General features: G+C 40.3%; 1 protein-coding gene across 1 annotated transcript in view; it reads left to right on the top strand.

Annotated features, from left to right (window-relative positions):
• Positions 1-16,050, top strand: part of PKD2 (polycystin 2, transient receptor potential cation channel) — a 60,759-nt gene that overhangs the window by 21,386 nt on the left and 23,323 nt on the right. Inside the window, exons 5-9 of the mRNA XM_084881890.1 lie at positions 1,638-1,862; positions 4,743-4,971; positions 8,580-8,747; positions 12,667-12,848; positions 13,965-14,085. Of these exons, the coding sequence (XP_084738016.1) occupies positions 1,638-1,862; positions 4,743-4,971; positions 8,580-8,747; positions 12,667-12,848; positions 13,965-14,085 (925 nt within the window). The remainder of the gene's footprint in view (positions 1-1,637; positions 1,863-4,742; positions 4,972-8,579; positions 8,748-12,666; positions 12,849-13,964; positions 14,086-16,050) is intronic.

Here is a 16,050-nt window from a genome sequence, read left to right as displayed (position 1 = left end):
AGTCCAGAGGGCAGCAGCGACCCTTTGTGCAGGACCACTTTTAAACCTATAACCACATCCTGTTTTTGCAGAACAAACAACCCAAGACAAAACAGTTTTTCCCAAGCAACGTCAGGATCATGCCATTGATGACTATGTTGTTTACAGGGTCATCCTGTTCTTCAGAAAGCTGACAATGATCTATGAAAGAAGGTCTACGTACTGGGAAGGGGCCATGAGGCCGTATCTCAAGGCCTGGTCTGGTGTCAGTACTGAAAACTCTTATCTGGGGCATAGTCCACAGCCTCACTAGTGCTTCAAAACTCCCACTCTCTAACACAAATCAGTTGGCAGGTTCTGTTGACAGTCACTGCAGTGGAGACACTGTCTGTCTTTCCTTCTCCTTTCCACCATCACTGCTCTGGTTCAGGCCTGATCACCGCTTGGTTACTGCAGGGACTGCTGACTGAGCTGGGCAGGGTCCCCAGAACCACCCCCAGGTCCAGTGATTCACTGGAGGGATTCACAGCACTCAGCATATTCTCATATGCACGGCTAAGGTTTGTTTATTGCAGTGAAAGGCTCATAAAGCAAAAACAGCAGATGGTGTGGGCAGGCACATGGGGCAAAGTTCAGATGAAACTAAGGGCAGGCTTCCAAAAGTCTCCTCCCAGTAACCTCACATTGGGTGGTTTTCATCCCTCCAGTAACCATGTGTAACAACACGTGTGAAATGTTATCTGTCAGAGAAGCTCGTATATACCCAAGGTGTTAACTGGGCGCTGGTCACATCAGCACCCTCTGCCTGGCACATACCAAAAATCCCAGACTCCCAGGAGGAAAGCAGATGTTCAGCCTGAGCCACTTTGTATGTACAGACAGCTCAGGCACGGTGAGCCACTCCTGCCAGTCGGGAGAGCTTGTTATCAGTGCAGGGATCTATTTATCGGTCAAGTTACAGATGCCAGCCAAGTCCAGCCTTGCAGGCTGGCCTTCCTAAGGAAAGGCCATCTCGGACCTGCTCCATGAACTCTTTGCTACACATGAGCTCTTATTGTTCACCACACCAGTCTTTCCTGCTGCCACCAGACTAACCCTGTTCTGAGTCTCTTAGAAACCTTCTTTCCTGTGACTCCATGCTTGCCCTCCACAGTCTTGACTTCTGTGAGTGACACTGAACTTGAGTTCTCATCGTATGGGAGCCACACTGAACAGCTAGCTTGAGTGCCTTGTACTTCTCTAGCCCTGCCTGGCTCCAGCTTGAAGATGCCTTTCCCACCCACCTGTGTCATCTGGTCCCAGGGCACAGGTACCCAGGGAAGGCAGCCATATGAACTCTAAGGGCTAGAAGCTCAGGGTCTGGAGACAGACAGTCATGATCTAGGTTCCTGACTCTGCCCTCAAAAGCTCTGAGACTTAAGTTGAACCTCATTAAGCCCCAGGGCCCTCATCTCTAAAATGGGAGTGATAACTCTATGACAGTTAAATAAGAGAACACTTATGAATGCCATATCAAGCACCTTACTCAGCTCGGTAAGACATATATAATTTTTTTTTATTATTGCATACTCTCTTACCAGGAACCAGCCATCTTCGTAATTGCCACAAGTCTTCCACTGGTTTTACATGATTTTGTTTTCATTTTGTTTTTTAATTAGTTGGATCTACACGAGCGAAAAAGACTTGAATGGGAGTAGCCACTGGGGAATGATCGCAACGTACAGCGGAGCTGGCTATTACCTGGATTTGTCAAGAACAAGAGAGGAAACAGCCACTCAGATTGCTAGTCTCAAGAAAAATGTCTGGCTAGATCGAGGAACCAGGGCAACTTTTATTGACTTTTCAGTGTACAACGCCAACATTAATCTGTTCTGTGTGATCAGGTATGTACCAAGGCCACTCAGCCCTCCCGTTTTCATGGGTTTGTAGGTACATCCTAGTCTGGAGATAGGTCAGAAAACTGTTGCCTGAAGTTGGCAAAGTGACAGTGTTAAGTATCTGAGCTGATAGGGAGAGAGGAGTGAAAACTGAAGTCTTATTGGGATAACGAAGTCTTATTGGGAGGGAATAATCTTAAGTCTGGTCCAAGTTCATGCCAACAGCATTGTTTTATTAACATATATTTTTAGCCCTTGTGAGGCTTATTAACGCTCTATGCTCCCTGACCAGGATCCCCAGCCATCAAATCTTGACTCATTTCCCTGAGTTTCCTATTCTCAGATGATACCCCTGCTATTAGAACATGAGCACAATGGTAGGAGCTATTTCTGGGCTCAATAAAATACTCAGGTCCTTACTTCTGCTCGAGACTCACCAAAGGCACACAAAGTTCCTTCTATAAATCCTGTGACATTGCAATCATAACACTTAAGTGGCACTGAGGACGCTGACAAAGATCCCACTCACTTGTCTTGGACCTCTTGTTCATTCATTCATTCAGCGGACATTTATTTAGCATTTAATGTGGTGCCAGGCACTGTTCTAGGCTTTTGGGACACTTCAATGAAGACGATAAAGAGCTTGCATTCAACCCCAAGACAGGTAATAGACATTTAACAATAAACAAAAGAAACAAATAAGTTAAAGCGTATATTAGAAGGTAATATGTACTATAAAAAAGAAAAGTAGAATAGGCAACGGGATTTGGGGTTCACCCACTTTAATCATGCTGGTGAACGACATGCTGCCAGCACCCAAACGCCGCCAACATAAATTACTTGCACGTATATTTACTCACCAAATAAGAAGGATAGATTCTATCCTATCCTTATTTTGTTATCATCTTTTAGGCTAAACTCAACTCTGCTTTACATGGCCAGTTTGCATTTTCCCCATTCCTTCTGATATTACTTTTTCAGAAAGTAATATCAGAGAAATGAATGAAAATCACAACTTTTATTTCATGTTTTAGTGATTCTATCAAGGATGGGAAGAGGACAGAAATAGGCAGACATTCTGGTTGACTTTTAAGGAATTACCTATTTATAGAAAGTCTTGCATATGTCTTTCACTTCCCGTATTTTAGGAGTGAATATTACTTCATTTCCCTATACTGTTGTCTACATTGTGGGGAGGGGGGGACAGATGTGGGGTGAGACTCGCCTCAGAGGCTACTTCCTGCCCTAATGAATTTGTGCTGAGGCTGTCACGAAGCTCTTCTTTTCAGTATTGCTCTCTTGAGTTTCAAATAGTCAAGAAAAAAGTAGAAGACTGCGATCAATTCTAATTTGCTGCCCCTACTGGGTTATTGCTCCTGTGTGAGTCCTGTATGCTCAGGATGTGCTCACCCATCCTGTAATGGGAGAAGTGGTCATGCCTGATGCTGACTAAAGGTTCTTTAAAAGTCTTACAATTAAGGAAGTAGCGATCCTGTTTCTAGTGTGATAGAGAAGCTATGCCATTAAGGGAGTCATTTAATTTCCTCAGTGTGACACCTACAAAATGGCAGTTTGACAGGAAACATCTTCAATTTAATTATGCTTCCCCTAGAGATCAATGTCTTCAGTAGACATGGGGGGTGTGGGGAGTCAGGCATTCACTGAGCACCTGTTTGCTGTAAGGCAAGCATGTCAAACTCCTGGCCCACAGGCCGCATGCAGCCTACAACGAACGAATATTTCTGCGGCCCGGCCAATACAACGGTGTGAGCTGTTACTTAGAATTATGAAAGGAAATAAGTCTCCTGCCAGATCCAGAATTACTGACACTCACCTTGGGTCAATTTTGGAAGGAATCCCTGCGAACACGATTTCCCCCGAAGTAGGAAAGATATAGCAGAGAAGAGAGGCCAAGTGTCAGGAAGAAAACATTCATTTTATCATGGCTCTTGTTCTCTTCTTTTATACTATACTTTTCAAAGTAAACCTACGTTGTTCTTTTGCGGCCCACAGAAACTTAAACCTTGTTTATTTGGCCCGTGTTAGCCTTTGAGTTTGACATGCTTGCTGTAAGGCTTTGGGAAGGGAAGCAAAAAGTACCCCCAGGATAAGTTATTCAGTGCTAGTTAGTGTTACCCAATGAACGAATGGGAAACTCCATCCCTCTCCTTGTATATGTACAAGACATACAATTCTCAGCCCGAACATACATACTTTGAGTGCATGACTTATACTTCTTATGTTCTTCATTGTCTAATAGAATGACCTGCACTTAATAAAAGGCCTAGGAAGGCTTGTTTGTTATTTAACTTGTACATCACACACAAAAAAGGTGTAGACAGCATTTTCAAAGTGTAAAAATCAGCATTTTCAAAGGTAAAAGGGAGATTGAGGGGGAATAATCTCTTTAAGTCTGAGAGGTCTTGTTTGTTATTTAACTTGTACATCACACACAAAAAAGGTGTAGACAGCATTTTCAAAGTGTAAAAATCAGCATTTTCAAAGGTAAAAGGGAGATTGAGGGGGAATAATCTCTTTAAGTCTGAGAGGTCTTGTTTGTTATTTAACTTGTACATCACACACAAAAAAGGTGTAGACAGCATTTTCAAAGTGTAAAAATCAGCATTTTCAAAGGTAAAAGGGAGATTGAGGGGGAATAATCTCTTTAAGTCTGAGAGGTCTTGGGAAATCTTTACATTTTGTTACATAAAATTCTGCAAGTCTGGAGTCATTGGCTTTGATAAATAAACACTTGCCGCTAGTTCGGAGTGACATGTGATTGCAATTGGATTACCTTCCAGTGCAAGGACAAAATAGATGGACGGACTGTCCCAGACGCATTCATATGTTATCATTGCTGTCTTAATTGTTCTTATTACAATGCAGGTTATTGGTTGAATTCCCAGCAACAGGCGGTGTGATTCCATCTTGGCAATTTCAGCCGGTGAAGCTGATCCGATATGTCACGACTTTTGATTTCTTCCTGGCAGCCTGTGAGATTATCTTCTGTTTCTTTATCCTCTACTATGTGGTGGAAGAGATATTGGAGATTCGCATCCACAAGCTACACTATTTCAGGAGTTTCTGGAATTGTCTGGATGTTGTGATCGTTGTGGTAGGTTCGAGAACCACGCCAAATATCCATCTCCGTGATAAAGACATGTTAATGAGAGTTGTCTCCTCAGCGTCGTGCACCTGGATATTCCTGAAGGAGAATCTGAAACCTCCTGCTACATCAACTCCAGTGTTACTCATTCTGTCCTCACTTTGCATGAGTAACCCCTTTGCAATAACCTCTCAGCCACACTAATAACAAAAATAGCAATAATTTATATTTGCCTTTGCCATGCCATGAGATGGGGGGAAGGAAAGTCTTTGGTGATAGTGATTCTGTTTTTTGCTAATGATATTTTTCTTCAACTAGTAAAAATTAATAGACATTTTTCTGCACAAATGTAAGAAGAAACAGCCTGACGTAGTTTGGGTCGCAGAGGAAATCTCCCCGCAGTTTACATTTTTCTGCAAGTAGCTTACGGTGTGCAAAATACATTGCCAGCAAGGTTTTCTGTATGAGGTGTAAGAAATCATAAGAGTTATGACAGAGTCAAGACTTGCCTGCCCATGACTCTATTATAACTTCCTTTTTTAAATATATTTTTTATTTCAGAGGAAGGGAGAGGAAGAGAGAGAAATTTTAGGAGAATATCAGCAAATCAAGGATCCACGTTTTTCTCTCAGTGACACAGTCTCCAGGGAATTTCCAATAAACAAATGAGCAGCTGTTCCCTTAGCACGAACACTATTTCAAGGATCGGAGACTGCTCAGGGTCTTCCCAGAGCAGATGATTCCCAAGAATGTTTGACATGAACCTGCACTTTGTCCCAAATCAAGATTTCCTTTATTTTCTCAGTGAACTCAGACAATTTCCTTTTTTCTAATGAAGGTGAGGTGCTATCATTTCTAGAACAATAATTCTTACATGAACATGTAAGAAAAAAGAGAATACAGAAGGCAGGATGAGATGGGAAAAGAAAGGAGTTAGAGATAGGAGAAAGGAAATAAAGCTGACACGGGACCAGATAATATAGCTAATCTCTTTAAAAGAAGGATAATGGCTTTGATTAAAAGATTTATTTTTATTTTTTTATGTTTTGATTTCTGAGAGGAAGGGAGAGAGGGAGAGAAAGATAGAAACATCAAAGATGAAAGAGAATCATTGATCAGCTGCCTCCTGCATGTCCCTACAGGGGATCGAGCCTGCAACCCAGGCATGTACCCTGACCGGGATTCGAACCGTGACCTCCTGGTATGGTCAATATAAAATATGAACATATTTATATTTATGTCGTTGTTGATAATGGTAGAAAGGTACATGTAATTTTATCTAATTAATATCACTCTTTTTTTTTACTACATTTCTCCAGTGTCAACAAAAGGGTAGTCAGTGGCATTCAGCCCTTCGTGATTATGTTCATCTGTCACTGAAAACTTTGATAGTGTATTCTAACGTGCTGTAATTATCTATGAAGTGTGTGTGTGTGTGTGTGTGTGTGTGGACATAAAGGGTACATTTGTAAAAAATACACAATATCAAATTTAAAGATTTTAACAGTTTCTTGTCACCTGCCTTGAAGTTTTAATAATTTCCTCCCAACTTCAGTGAATTGTCTCATCCCCACTTTGGAGACCACTGGAAAAAACAGCTGATGATATCATGGAAATTAAGGATGGTTTCTTTGGCTCAGCAGCCACAACGTTTTGCAAGTATTTCTTTGAAAACTTGCTTCACTGTGCTGCTGTTCATATTTTTCCTAACTCTCAGTACTGCCAAGGCGACACTTCAAACAGTGTGCTTTAAAAAAAAAAAAAAAAAAAAAAGGTAGGGCTAGTGGAATCTCACTTCTTCAAACCTTTCCTGACTCAGTGGAAATAAGGTAGACTTTCTGTTATTCCCCCCCCACCCCCCCCCCACACACACACATGCCCTGTGTTCCATTAGACTTTGAACCCTATGAAAGGGGCCAATGCTTTTTTGTTTGATCTGGCCCAAATTTGCTTGCCCATCTGACTTGAAAAAGTCCAACTGAAACTTGAAATATTTTCTGAATACCTCCTATCCGTCTGGTACTGTTCTAGATGTTAGGGACATAGGAATGAGTAAGATAACCGGAACCCCTGCTCTTGTGAAACTTACATTATGGTAAAAAGAGAACGCTCTTTTGTAAATAAAGATGAGAATTCCAAAGAATACTCAGGAAAGACATAACAACCCAAATGTTCACAAGATCTTTTTTCTTTCCCTATTTTGAAGGAAAAGTCTCAAGGGAATTTAGTATGTTGATATGATATTGACATTATATAAATGACTACATGATCCATATGTTTATAAACATTTGTCCTGTGCAGAGTGAAACACTGGATGAAGAACACACTGTTCGGAGTGTGTTTGAGTCAGTTAGTCAGCACTTCCCCCAACTTATTTTTTATCCATTTCAGCTAAGTCCAAGGAGAAAAACATTCTTAGTATATCCAGAGAGCTCAAAGAAAATATTCCTCAGAACAGAAATACAAGACTGGTTCTAGAATTCTTTCATAAAGAAGAAAAGGAAGGTGGTGAGGTTGGCTTTGCCAATGTTATTGGCTGTCAGGCATATCTTTGATATGATAATCCCCTGGGATCATGATCTGGTTTGCCTCTCAAGAAGGGCTAATGGCCCAGCCAGTGTTGCTCAGTGGTTGAGCATCAACCCATGAACTAGGATGTCACGGTTTCTTTTCCTGGTCAGGGCACATGCCTGGGTCATGGGCTTGATCCCCATTGGGGAAGGAGAAAGGGTTCAGAAGGCAACCGATCGATGATTCTCATCATTGATGTTTTTATCCCTCTCATCTTCCTCTCTCTGAAATCAATAAAAACTTATTTAAAAAAAAAAAAAAAAGAAGAACTAATGAAGTGGTCAATGACCATGATCATCCATGAGAAGAAAGGGAGAATGGGCAGCAAGGGTTACACCACCCGTCAACCACTTGCCATGGACTCAGACTTCACATGAGAGCAAGGGGTGATGGTTACATCACTAGCACTTCCCACAGGTACATGCCCTCCAATGATGATGGATGCAAATGTAGGGCCCAGTGTCCCCTCAGATATGGTTTTATAGCCCAGGACCAAGCATGTGTGAAAAGTTGTTGGGCATATGTTAAGGGACAGAAACAAGCCCATGTATTCCCACTGCAAACTTTCTTGAGCCATCTATGACATCATTCCCTCCCTCTTATAAGGCCACGCTCATTCTTTTCTTAATATTTCTGTCACTTTTCACCTTAGGTTGTGTGATGGCAATTCCTGAGTAGGTTTTTGTGTATTTATTTGGTCTTGAACTAGAGTATATGTACTTTGAGGACAGAGTTAGTGCACTTAAATTCTGTTTGTTCATTGGATTTCTGTTCCTAACTAGAGGAGTGCAAGAAGCAATATACTGTGTTGCTGTGCTCAACACTTTCCTGTTATGTGAGTGACATTTATGAGTGCAATTGGGTGAGAAAAATGTTGGTCCCTAGAATTAATACAACGGCAGAGAGAAATAAACTAGTCGCTGCATCTCTAGAACTAAGGCTTACTGGATATGATGAAATGCCCTAACCATTCACATACATGGAAATGTACATTTGTTGTCTATTTCTAAAACGCTGTAATAATCGAGAAGTCTTTTGTTTTGCAGCTATCAGTGATGGCTATAGGAATTAACATACACAGAACATCAAGCGTGGAGGTGCTGTTACAGTTCCTGGAAGATCAAAATACCTTCCCCAACTTCGAGCATCTGGCATACTGGCAAATACAGTTCAACAATATAGCTGCGGTCATAGTATTTTTTGTCTGGATTAAGGTAATGTATGAATTTCATGTTCTGGATTTTTAATAACGTTTCCTTCTTTTTATTAACACGAATCTCACAAAACGTTGGACAAATTTGCTTTTGTGGCCAAATTCAAATTGGCAGCCAAAGCTGCACCATATTTTGAAGTAAACTAATGGGACTCATTTGATCATTCCTCTTGCTGTGAATGATGCTCCCTGCTACCTGAGCTCTTGCAAGACCTGTCCCTGTAAGTTTTAACAGAAGCAATAGAGGCCTTTTCAGTATGGCAGCTGGGCTGGAGCCCAGACTACTTTAACAGGGACAGGTCACCCGGATATAGATGTGACCAGATGAAGGAAAAGGAACTAAGAGGAACGGAGAGAGGGGGCAGACATACTGATTGGAAATGAATGCCTCTAGAATGATTGCCTCTTTTCCAGGGAGAGGCCATAGGGAAGCTTTACCTAGAATTGAGGTTGGAACAAGCACTTCTGAGCAGTTCCTTAACCTCTCATTTCCTGCTTTTCCCAAACATAATGTACATTTCCATGCATGTGAAAGGGTAGGGCATTTCATCATATACAATAAGCCTTAGTTCTAGAGATGCCGGAAATTTCTGTCATTGCAGGACAGCTGCCAGCCTCTCACCAGTGCCAATTTAAGTTTAAATTAATCAAAATCATATACAGGTAAACATTCAGTTTCTTGATCACTCTAGTCACATTTTAAAAAATTTATTTTTATTGATTTCAGAGAGGAAGGGAGAAGGAGAAAGGGATAGAAATATCAATGATGAAAGAGAATCACTGATAGGCTGCCACCTGCACACCACCCATTGGGGATCAAGCCCACAACCCGAGCATGTGCCCTGACCTGAATCAAACCTGGGAGCCTTCAGTCCATAAGCCAACACTCTATCCACTGAGCCGTATTAGTCAGGGCGAGCCACATTTTGAAGTGCACGGAGTCTATATGTGGCTAGTAGCTACTGCATTGGACACTGGAAATAGAGAACATTTTCATCATCACAGAAAGTTTTATTGGGCAATACTCATAGAGACACTAATAGGGATTGTATTAAATAATGTGTTTACAACAGCCTGATAACATTTTGATGTGGCCAGAAACAGTTTCTAAGAGGTCTTGAAGTAAAATTCTGGGTGGCTTAGTTAATGCTTCAGTTGTAAATATCTTGCCCCCAAAGCTTTTAAGAACCATTACATTCTTTTTTTTTTTTTTTAATAAATTTCTATTGTTCATATTATTACAAGTGTTCCTTTTCCCCCCCTTCCCACCCCGCCCTCTGCCCTTTCCCCACCCCCCATTGTCCTCATCCATAGGTGCACAGTTTATGTTCAGTCTCTTCCCACTTTCCCCTCTCCCCTTTTCCCCAAGAATCATTAGTTCACTCCCCTTCCATACCTCTGATTCTATTATATTCAACAGTTAATATTGTTCATCAGATTTTTAGATTTTTTTTTAATTTCCTTGTTTTTTAGATTCACTTGTTGATAGTTACGTATTTGTTGTTCATAATTTTTATCTTTATTTACTTTCTCTTCTGAAAGAACCCCCTTCAGCAATTCATATAATTCTGGTTTGGTGGTGATGAACTCCTTTAGCTTTTTTTTATTAGTGAAGCTCTTTATCTGACCTTCGATTCTGAGTGATAGCTTTGCTGGGTAGATTATTTTTGGCTGTAGGTTCTTGCTATTCATCACCTTCAATATTTCTTGCCATTCCCGTCTGGCCTGCATGGTTTCTGTTGAGAAATCAGCTGACAATCGTATAGGTGCTCCTTTATAGGTAACCACCTGCTTAGCTCTTGCTGCTTTTAATATTCTCTCTTTGTCCTTTGCTCTTGGAATCTTAATTATGATTTGTCTTGGTGTGGTCCTCTTTGGATTCCTCTTATTTGGAGTTCTGTGTGCTTCCTGGACTTGTAAGTCCAATTCTTTCCCCAGGTGGGGGAAGTTTTCTGTCACTATTTCTTTCAGTATGTTTTCGATATGTTTTCGATATCTTGCTCTCTCTCATCTTCTGGGACCCCCATGATTCTGATGTTGGATCGTTTGAAGTTGTCCCAGAGGTTTCTTACATTATCTTCAATTTTCTGGATTCTCTTGCCTTCTAGCTTCTGCAGAGGAGTGTCTTCTGGCTCTTTATGTTCCAAATCTTTGACTTGATTCTTGCGATCTTCTATTCTGTTTTTAGGACTCTGTATAATATTTTTTTTTTCAGACAATGTATTCTTTATTTCTTGTTGATCCCTTTTCATATCCTCATAGGTCTCATTAATTTTATCGGCCTTTTCTAGAATACTCTTGAAAAACCTTATAAGTGTGGTTTTGAACTCTATATCCAGTTGCTTTTTGTCCTCCATTTCTTTCGTTTGTGATCTATTTGGTTTAGGCATTTTCGCAGGCAGCTTTTCTGATGGGGCGGAGTTTCAGGGTGGAGCCTACAGCCTTGGCTTCCGTCAGCCCCACCCTATGCGACTCCTGAGACTCAGGGTCCTTCAGTACTTGTTGCAAGCGCCTCTGAGAGAAAGGTGCCCTCGATTTTCGCCTGCTACCAAACAGTGTAGGCTCTCCCGCAATGGGCCCGAAACTGGGGTTCAGTTCAGTTGGAAGTGGAGTTGGAGATGGCGTTCAGAGCAGTCTGGAGCCCCTGTCTCCTTCCCGCCAGGGCAGTCCTACGGCACAGCCGGCCGTCCCTTCTCTGCGCGCAGTGTGCGCTCCTCTGGGACCTCCTTTCGCCGCTTCCCCGGGTTCCGCCTCACAGCCCAGCTCCCTCTGGATGAGCCTGGGTCCCCAGGGTCTGGCCTAGAACGGGGGTTCAGAGCAGTCGGGGGCCCAGCACAGTCGGAGTGTTTATCTCCTTCCCGCTAGGGAATGCCAGCCAGGCACTCGGCCTCCCTCCTCTCCGGCTCCGTCCTCTCCGCGCTCCGAGTGTCTCCGTACCTTGGGCTTTTACAGCTCCTCCGCGCTTCCTTCTGGTTTTCTCCTTGCTTCTCGTTGTAGAATTTACAGTCAGTCGACTTTCCTGTAGTTCTGGGTAATGTCCATTTTATATTTTAGTTGTATTTTATTGAAATTGTTGCGTGCGGCTGTGGCTAGGTGCCTACCCGAGCAGCCATCTTGGATTCTCCCCAAGAACCATTACATTCTTTCAGGCAGGGTCGTGGCTCAGCTTCTTTGTATCTTCCCAGTGCTCTTCTGTATAGAGCTGTGCAGGTGGCCATGTCCTCTGGGCTGTAAACTGCTCAACCCGGGCAGCCATCCTCACTGCCTTGTCTACAGAAATGCTTTGTATGGCTTTGCAGTCAGAGCTGGGTTCAAATCCTGACCCCAAGCCCCCGCTGACTCCTGAGATAGTCTACCAATGTTTTGGTCACTGTTAAGATTTGAGGCCCTCCCCCACAATGCCTGGCACATAGTCTGATGAGCAATAAATGACAGTTAATAATTGAAGTATTTCTTGGAGCGCTCTCGCTCTCTCTCCCTCTCTCTCTCTCTTTCTTTTTTTTACTAGTTTTTATTTGTGGGAGGTTTTCTCTCTCTTATTTGAAACTTCCTTGAGAGAAAATTACCACTAGTCATTTTAATTACAATTTACTGTATTTTAACCACCAGTTAAGTGTAACTAAAATGAGGGCAGGAGCTTTGTTCTGTTCACTGCTGTATTCCCAGCACCAAGAATAGTGCCTGGCACATGGTGGGCAACCAAAATACTTTTTGAATGAGAAAATAGAATTTGCTAGATTTGAAAAAAAAAAAAAAAAAAAAAAAAAAAGCAAATTACTTTTCTTTTAATTCAGGTAATATTTTCAGCATTCATTCATGTTGCAACATGTATCAACATTTCATTCATTTGTGAGGCTGAATAATGTTCTGTTGGCTGTACATACCCATTCATCTGTTCATACCCTTCCTGTCTTTTACAGCTCTTCAAATTCATCAACTTCAACAGGACCATGAGTCAGCTCTCCACAACCATGTCTCGGTGTGCCAAAGACCTCTTTGGTTTCGCAATTATGTTCTTCATTATTTTCTTAGCCTATGCTCAGTTGGCATACCTTGTCTTTGGCACTCAGGTTGATGACTTCAGCACTTTCCAAGAGTGTATGTAAGTATATATGACATTGAGAAGAAAAGTTTAACCAGGGATGTCACTGCCTTCTCAGGGATAAAGGATAAGTCTTCGTGGTTGCTGTTTAACCCATAGTTTAAAGGTAGTTGTTTAAAATTAGAATTAAGTCTCTTTCCCAGAAGCATTGACCCACCAATGCAAAGATGACCATACATTCTGAAATGCTGATGCTTGAGGTAACAGCTCATATCATAGTGAGACATTTTACTTAGAACAGTAGTAAATTAACGCTGTTCCAAGATCAAGGTCTTCTTAGCACCACATGCAGATGGTAGCTTTTAAGAGACCATTTGCCTATATTTTTATTCCTAGTCAATATTGTTGCCATATGTTTTAAACATCAAGTTATTTTTTTAAGGAAAAAATAGTATTTCTAATATTCTCGGAGAAACTCAGTATAAGAATTTTCTGTCTTTTTCCGAAGTTCTCAAATATGATATTAAAAACAAGAAAAGTAGCCAGTATCAGATTTCCATTCCATTTAGAAAGGAGTCAGGAAAAGAGATGATCGTGATAATTGAAGTTAATAAGGCTTTGCACATGGGGGCCCCTCTTTAATGTTGCCGTTTGATAAAAGTCAGGAATGAAAATGATTTTACTAATGAAGACCCAGTTTTGGTAACACACGGCCACTCTGGCCCCCACTTCGAGTGTGTATCAGAATGTTGGATCTTCGAGACATAAAATTTTGGCTCTCCTTCAAAAATCTTTTTTTTTGTTGTTAAGAGATTTTAAATTCAGACCCAGATGGCCATTGTAAAGGTTTAGGGTTACCATGTTTTACCTAAATTATGTATTAAATTCATATAGCCCATTGCCTTATAAGTTATCCAATAATTATTATTATTATATTTTATTAACCAAATTGAAATAATATTTAGCGTAAAAGAATTACTTTTACTCCAGAAGGCTTCAATTGCTCATATAAGTAGCAAGAATATTCCAAAGGGATTGATTGACAGTTTTCTGTTATTTGACAATTATCTACACTGAAAAAAATGCCTGAAATCGTCTTTTAAGAAATGTTGCCTCAATGCTGTACATTCTTTGTTTTTGTTTTGTGGTGTTTGTTGTTTTGTTTTGTGTTTATAGCTTCACTCAATTCCGTATCATTTTGGGTGATATCAACTTCGCAGAGATTGAGGAAGCTAATCGAGTTTTGGGACCACTTTATTTCACTACATTTGTATTCTTTATGTTCTTCATTCTTTTGGTATGTATACTTTTATTTAGAGTGATGTGATTTAAATTTCATAAATCACCATCTTTTCTTTTCTCTACACTCTATTCCCTATCATTTTTTTTTAAATCCCAGGAAGTAGAAAAATGTGGGTATTATAAATCATATTTTATTTTATTTGTCTTTGCTTTACAGTTTTAAGTCTTCACCAAATACCTTTTCCATGGACTTTCATTTATCTAACTATAGATAGATGGATAGATAGATAATGTCTATTCAAGGAAAAATGTAGATCAAGTGCAAATTTATAAAGTTACTTAAAATAGTGCTTTGCCTAAAAAGTAGATTATACTTCCTCACATGCTTTGTTAACACAAACATCAGCTTTTCGTGGTCATTTGCTAACATGACTTGGCATTTCTCTCTCTCTTCTGTTTAAAAAAGAGGAACTGACTAAGCAAGCTAGATCCAGTATGTCAAGAGTAATATTTGAGTGAATCATTGCTTGTCAAGATATTTTACTTTCATTTACTCATATTTAGCATATCTAGAGACTAAATCTAACAATGTATGGAAACTGCTTGAAAAAATATATTAAAAGATATTTGTTTATTCTCTTGATTTGGTACAAATTAACATTCTTGCCATTTTGTCTTAAGCTAATTAGGATTTTTTAAAAGACATTTTGTTCTTCATTTAACATCTGTACATTTATTTGTCTATTCTACTAAGAAAATATTAAGTTAGTTTAACCTAGGCATTGAGTATTTTTTCGTTTAAACACTAACATTTAAGGATTCCTCACATCAACCATCATCTTAAGAAAATGAAACTGTTTTTGCTTTAAATGGATTTTATAAAGATTCTTTGTATAAGACTCAGTAATTAAGTGTAATATCTCCAGAGCTGGACCAGGTCCTTAGTGGTTAAGTATATAGTATTTACTGAGTGAGAATTAGACGTATTTTAATAAAACTGAAGAGTCAGGAATATCATGCAAGTTTATTTGTATCTTGCTGTATGCATGTTCTGTGATTACTTTTTAACTGAGCCTCCTAAGTTTCTCCTTCTTATTATATATTAAAGAGTAAAAAAATTAGAGGAAAAAGTAAGCCTTTCTTACTCTCTAACATTGCTAGTACTTTGAATTCTGGAACATCTGAATCCCTGAATGTCTACTCAGAAAACAAAACCAGGAGTTGAGAGTTCCGCAGTGACCTATAGTTGACTTCAGGCCACCTAAGTTTTCTTCATATGTTGGTCAGCCAAATGAGGGGCATGACTGTGGCAAGTAGAAATGCCTCAGCGTGGACTTGCTTGAATGTTGTCCTCCAGTAGACAGCACCTTCTAAACTATTCAATCACTGTATCAGATCGATTGCTAGAACATGATAAGAAACACTTCGTTTTTTTTTTTTACACTAAAATAATTTTTTGTACTACTACACAAAAAAGAATTGCTCTCCCTACCCTACCCCCAACTCCCCAAAAAGAGGGGAGGCTACTGTCAATACAAACCTTTTATTTTTTTTATGGGAATGACAAGCTAAGTGCAGTGTTGGCCACCTTTCCAAGATGAAGGCCAGGTGTTGATTTTTTGCCCCTGTTAACAAGAAGCCACATTGGTGTGAGGTGGCCCAGCTGAGGCAGAAAGCAAAAGCCCCGTCATCCACAGGGAAAGACTCCAACATCCTTGTGAACTTCCTCTCCCCACACCTCCAAAAGCCTTTCTCAGCCACTTCCCAATTTTTTAAATCTCTTCAGAGGATGCACACTTTAATCCACTTCAGCTAATACATTTTCAGGTTTTAGGTAACAGCCATTTGGAAACAAAAATAAAACATCAGATGTCCAGATTGAAAAGGGGAGGTGGGAGATGTTATTCCTAGTGCAACTGCCTGCCCTTGGAATTGAGCCTTAAGCCAGGAACTTATGTGTATTCTGTATCCTATTCTCATTTGTGCTGCAGAATCTTAACAATATTCCTCCTTAATTCGT

Source organism: Pipistrellus hanaki (assembly GCF_964339955.1).
Source record: "Pipistrellus hanaki genome assembly, chromosome: 1".
NCBI lineage: Eukaryota > Metazoa > Chordata > Mammalia > Chiroptera > Vespertilionidae > Pipistrellus > Pipistrellus hanaki.
The sequence above is the reverse complement of the archived record's forward strand: the minus strand, read 5'-3'. Positions and strand labels throughout refer to the sequence as shown.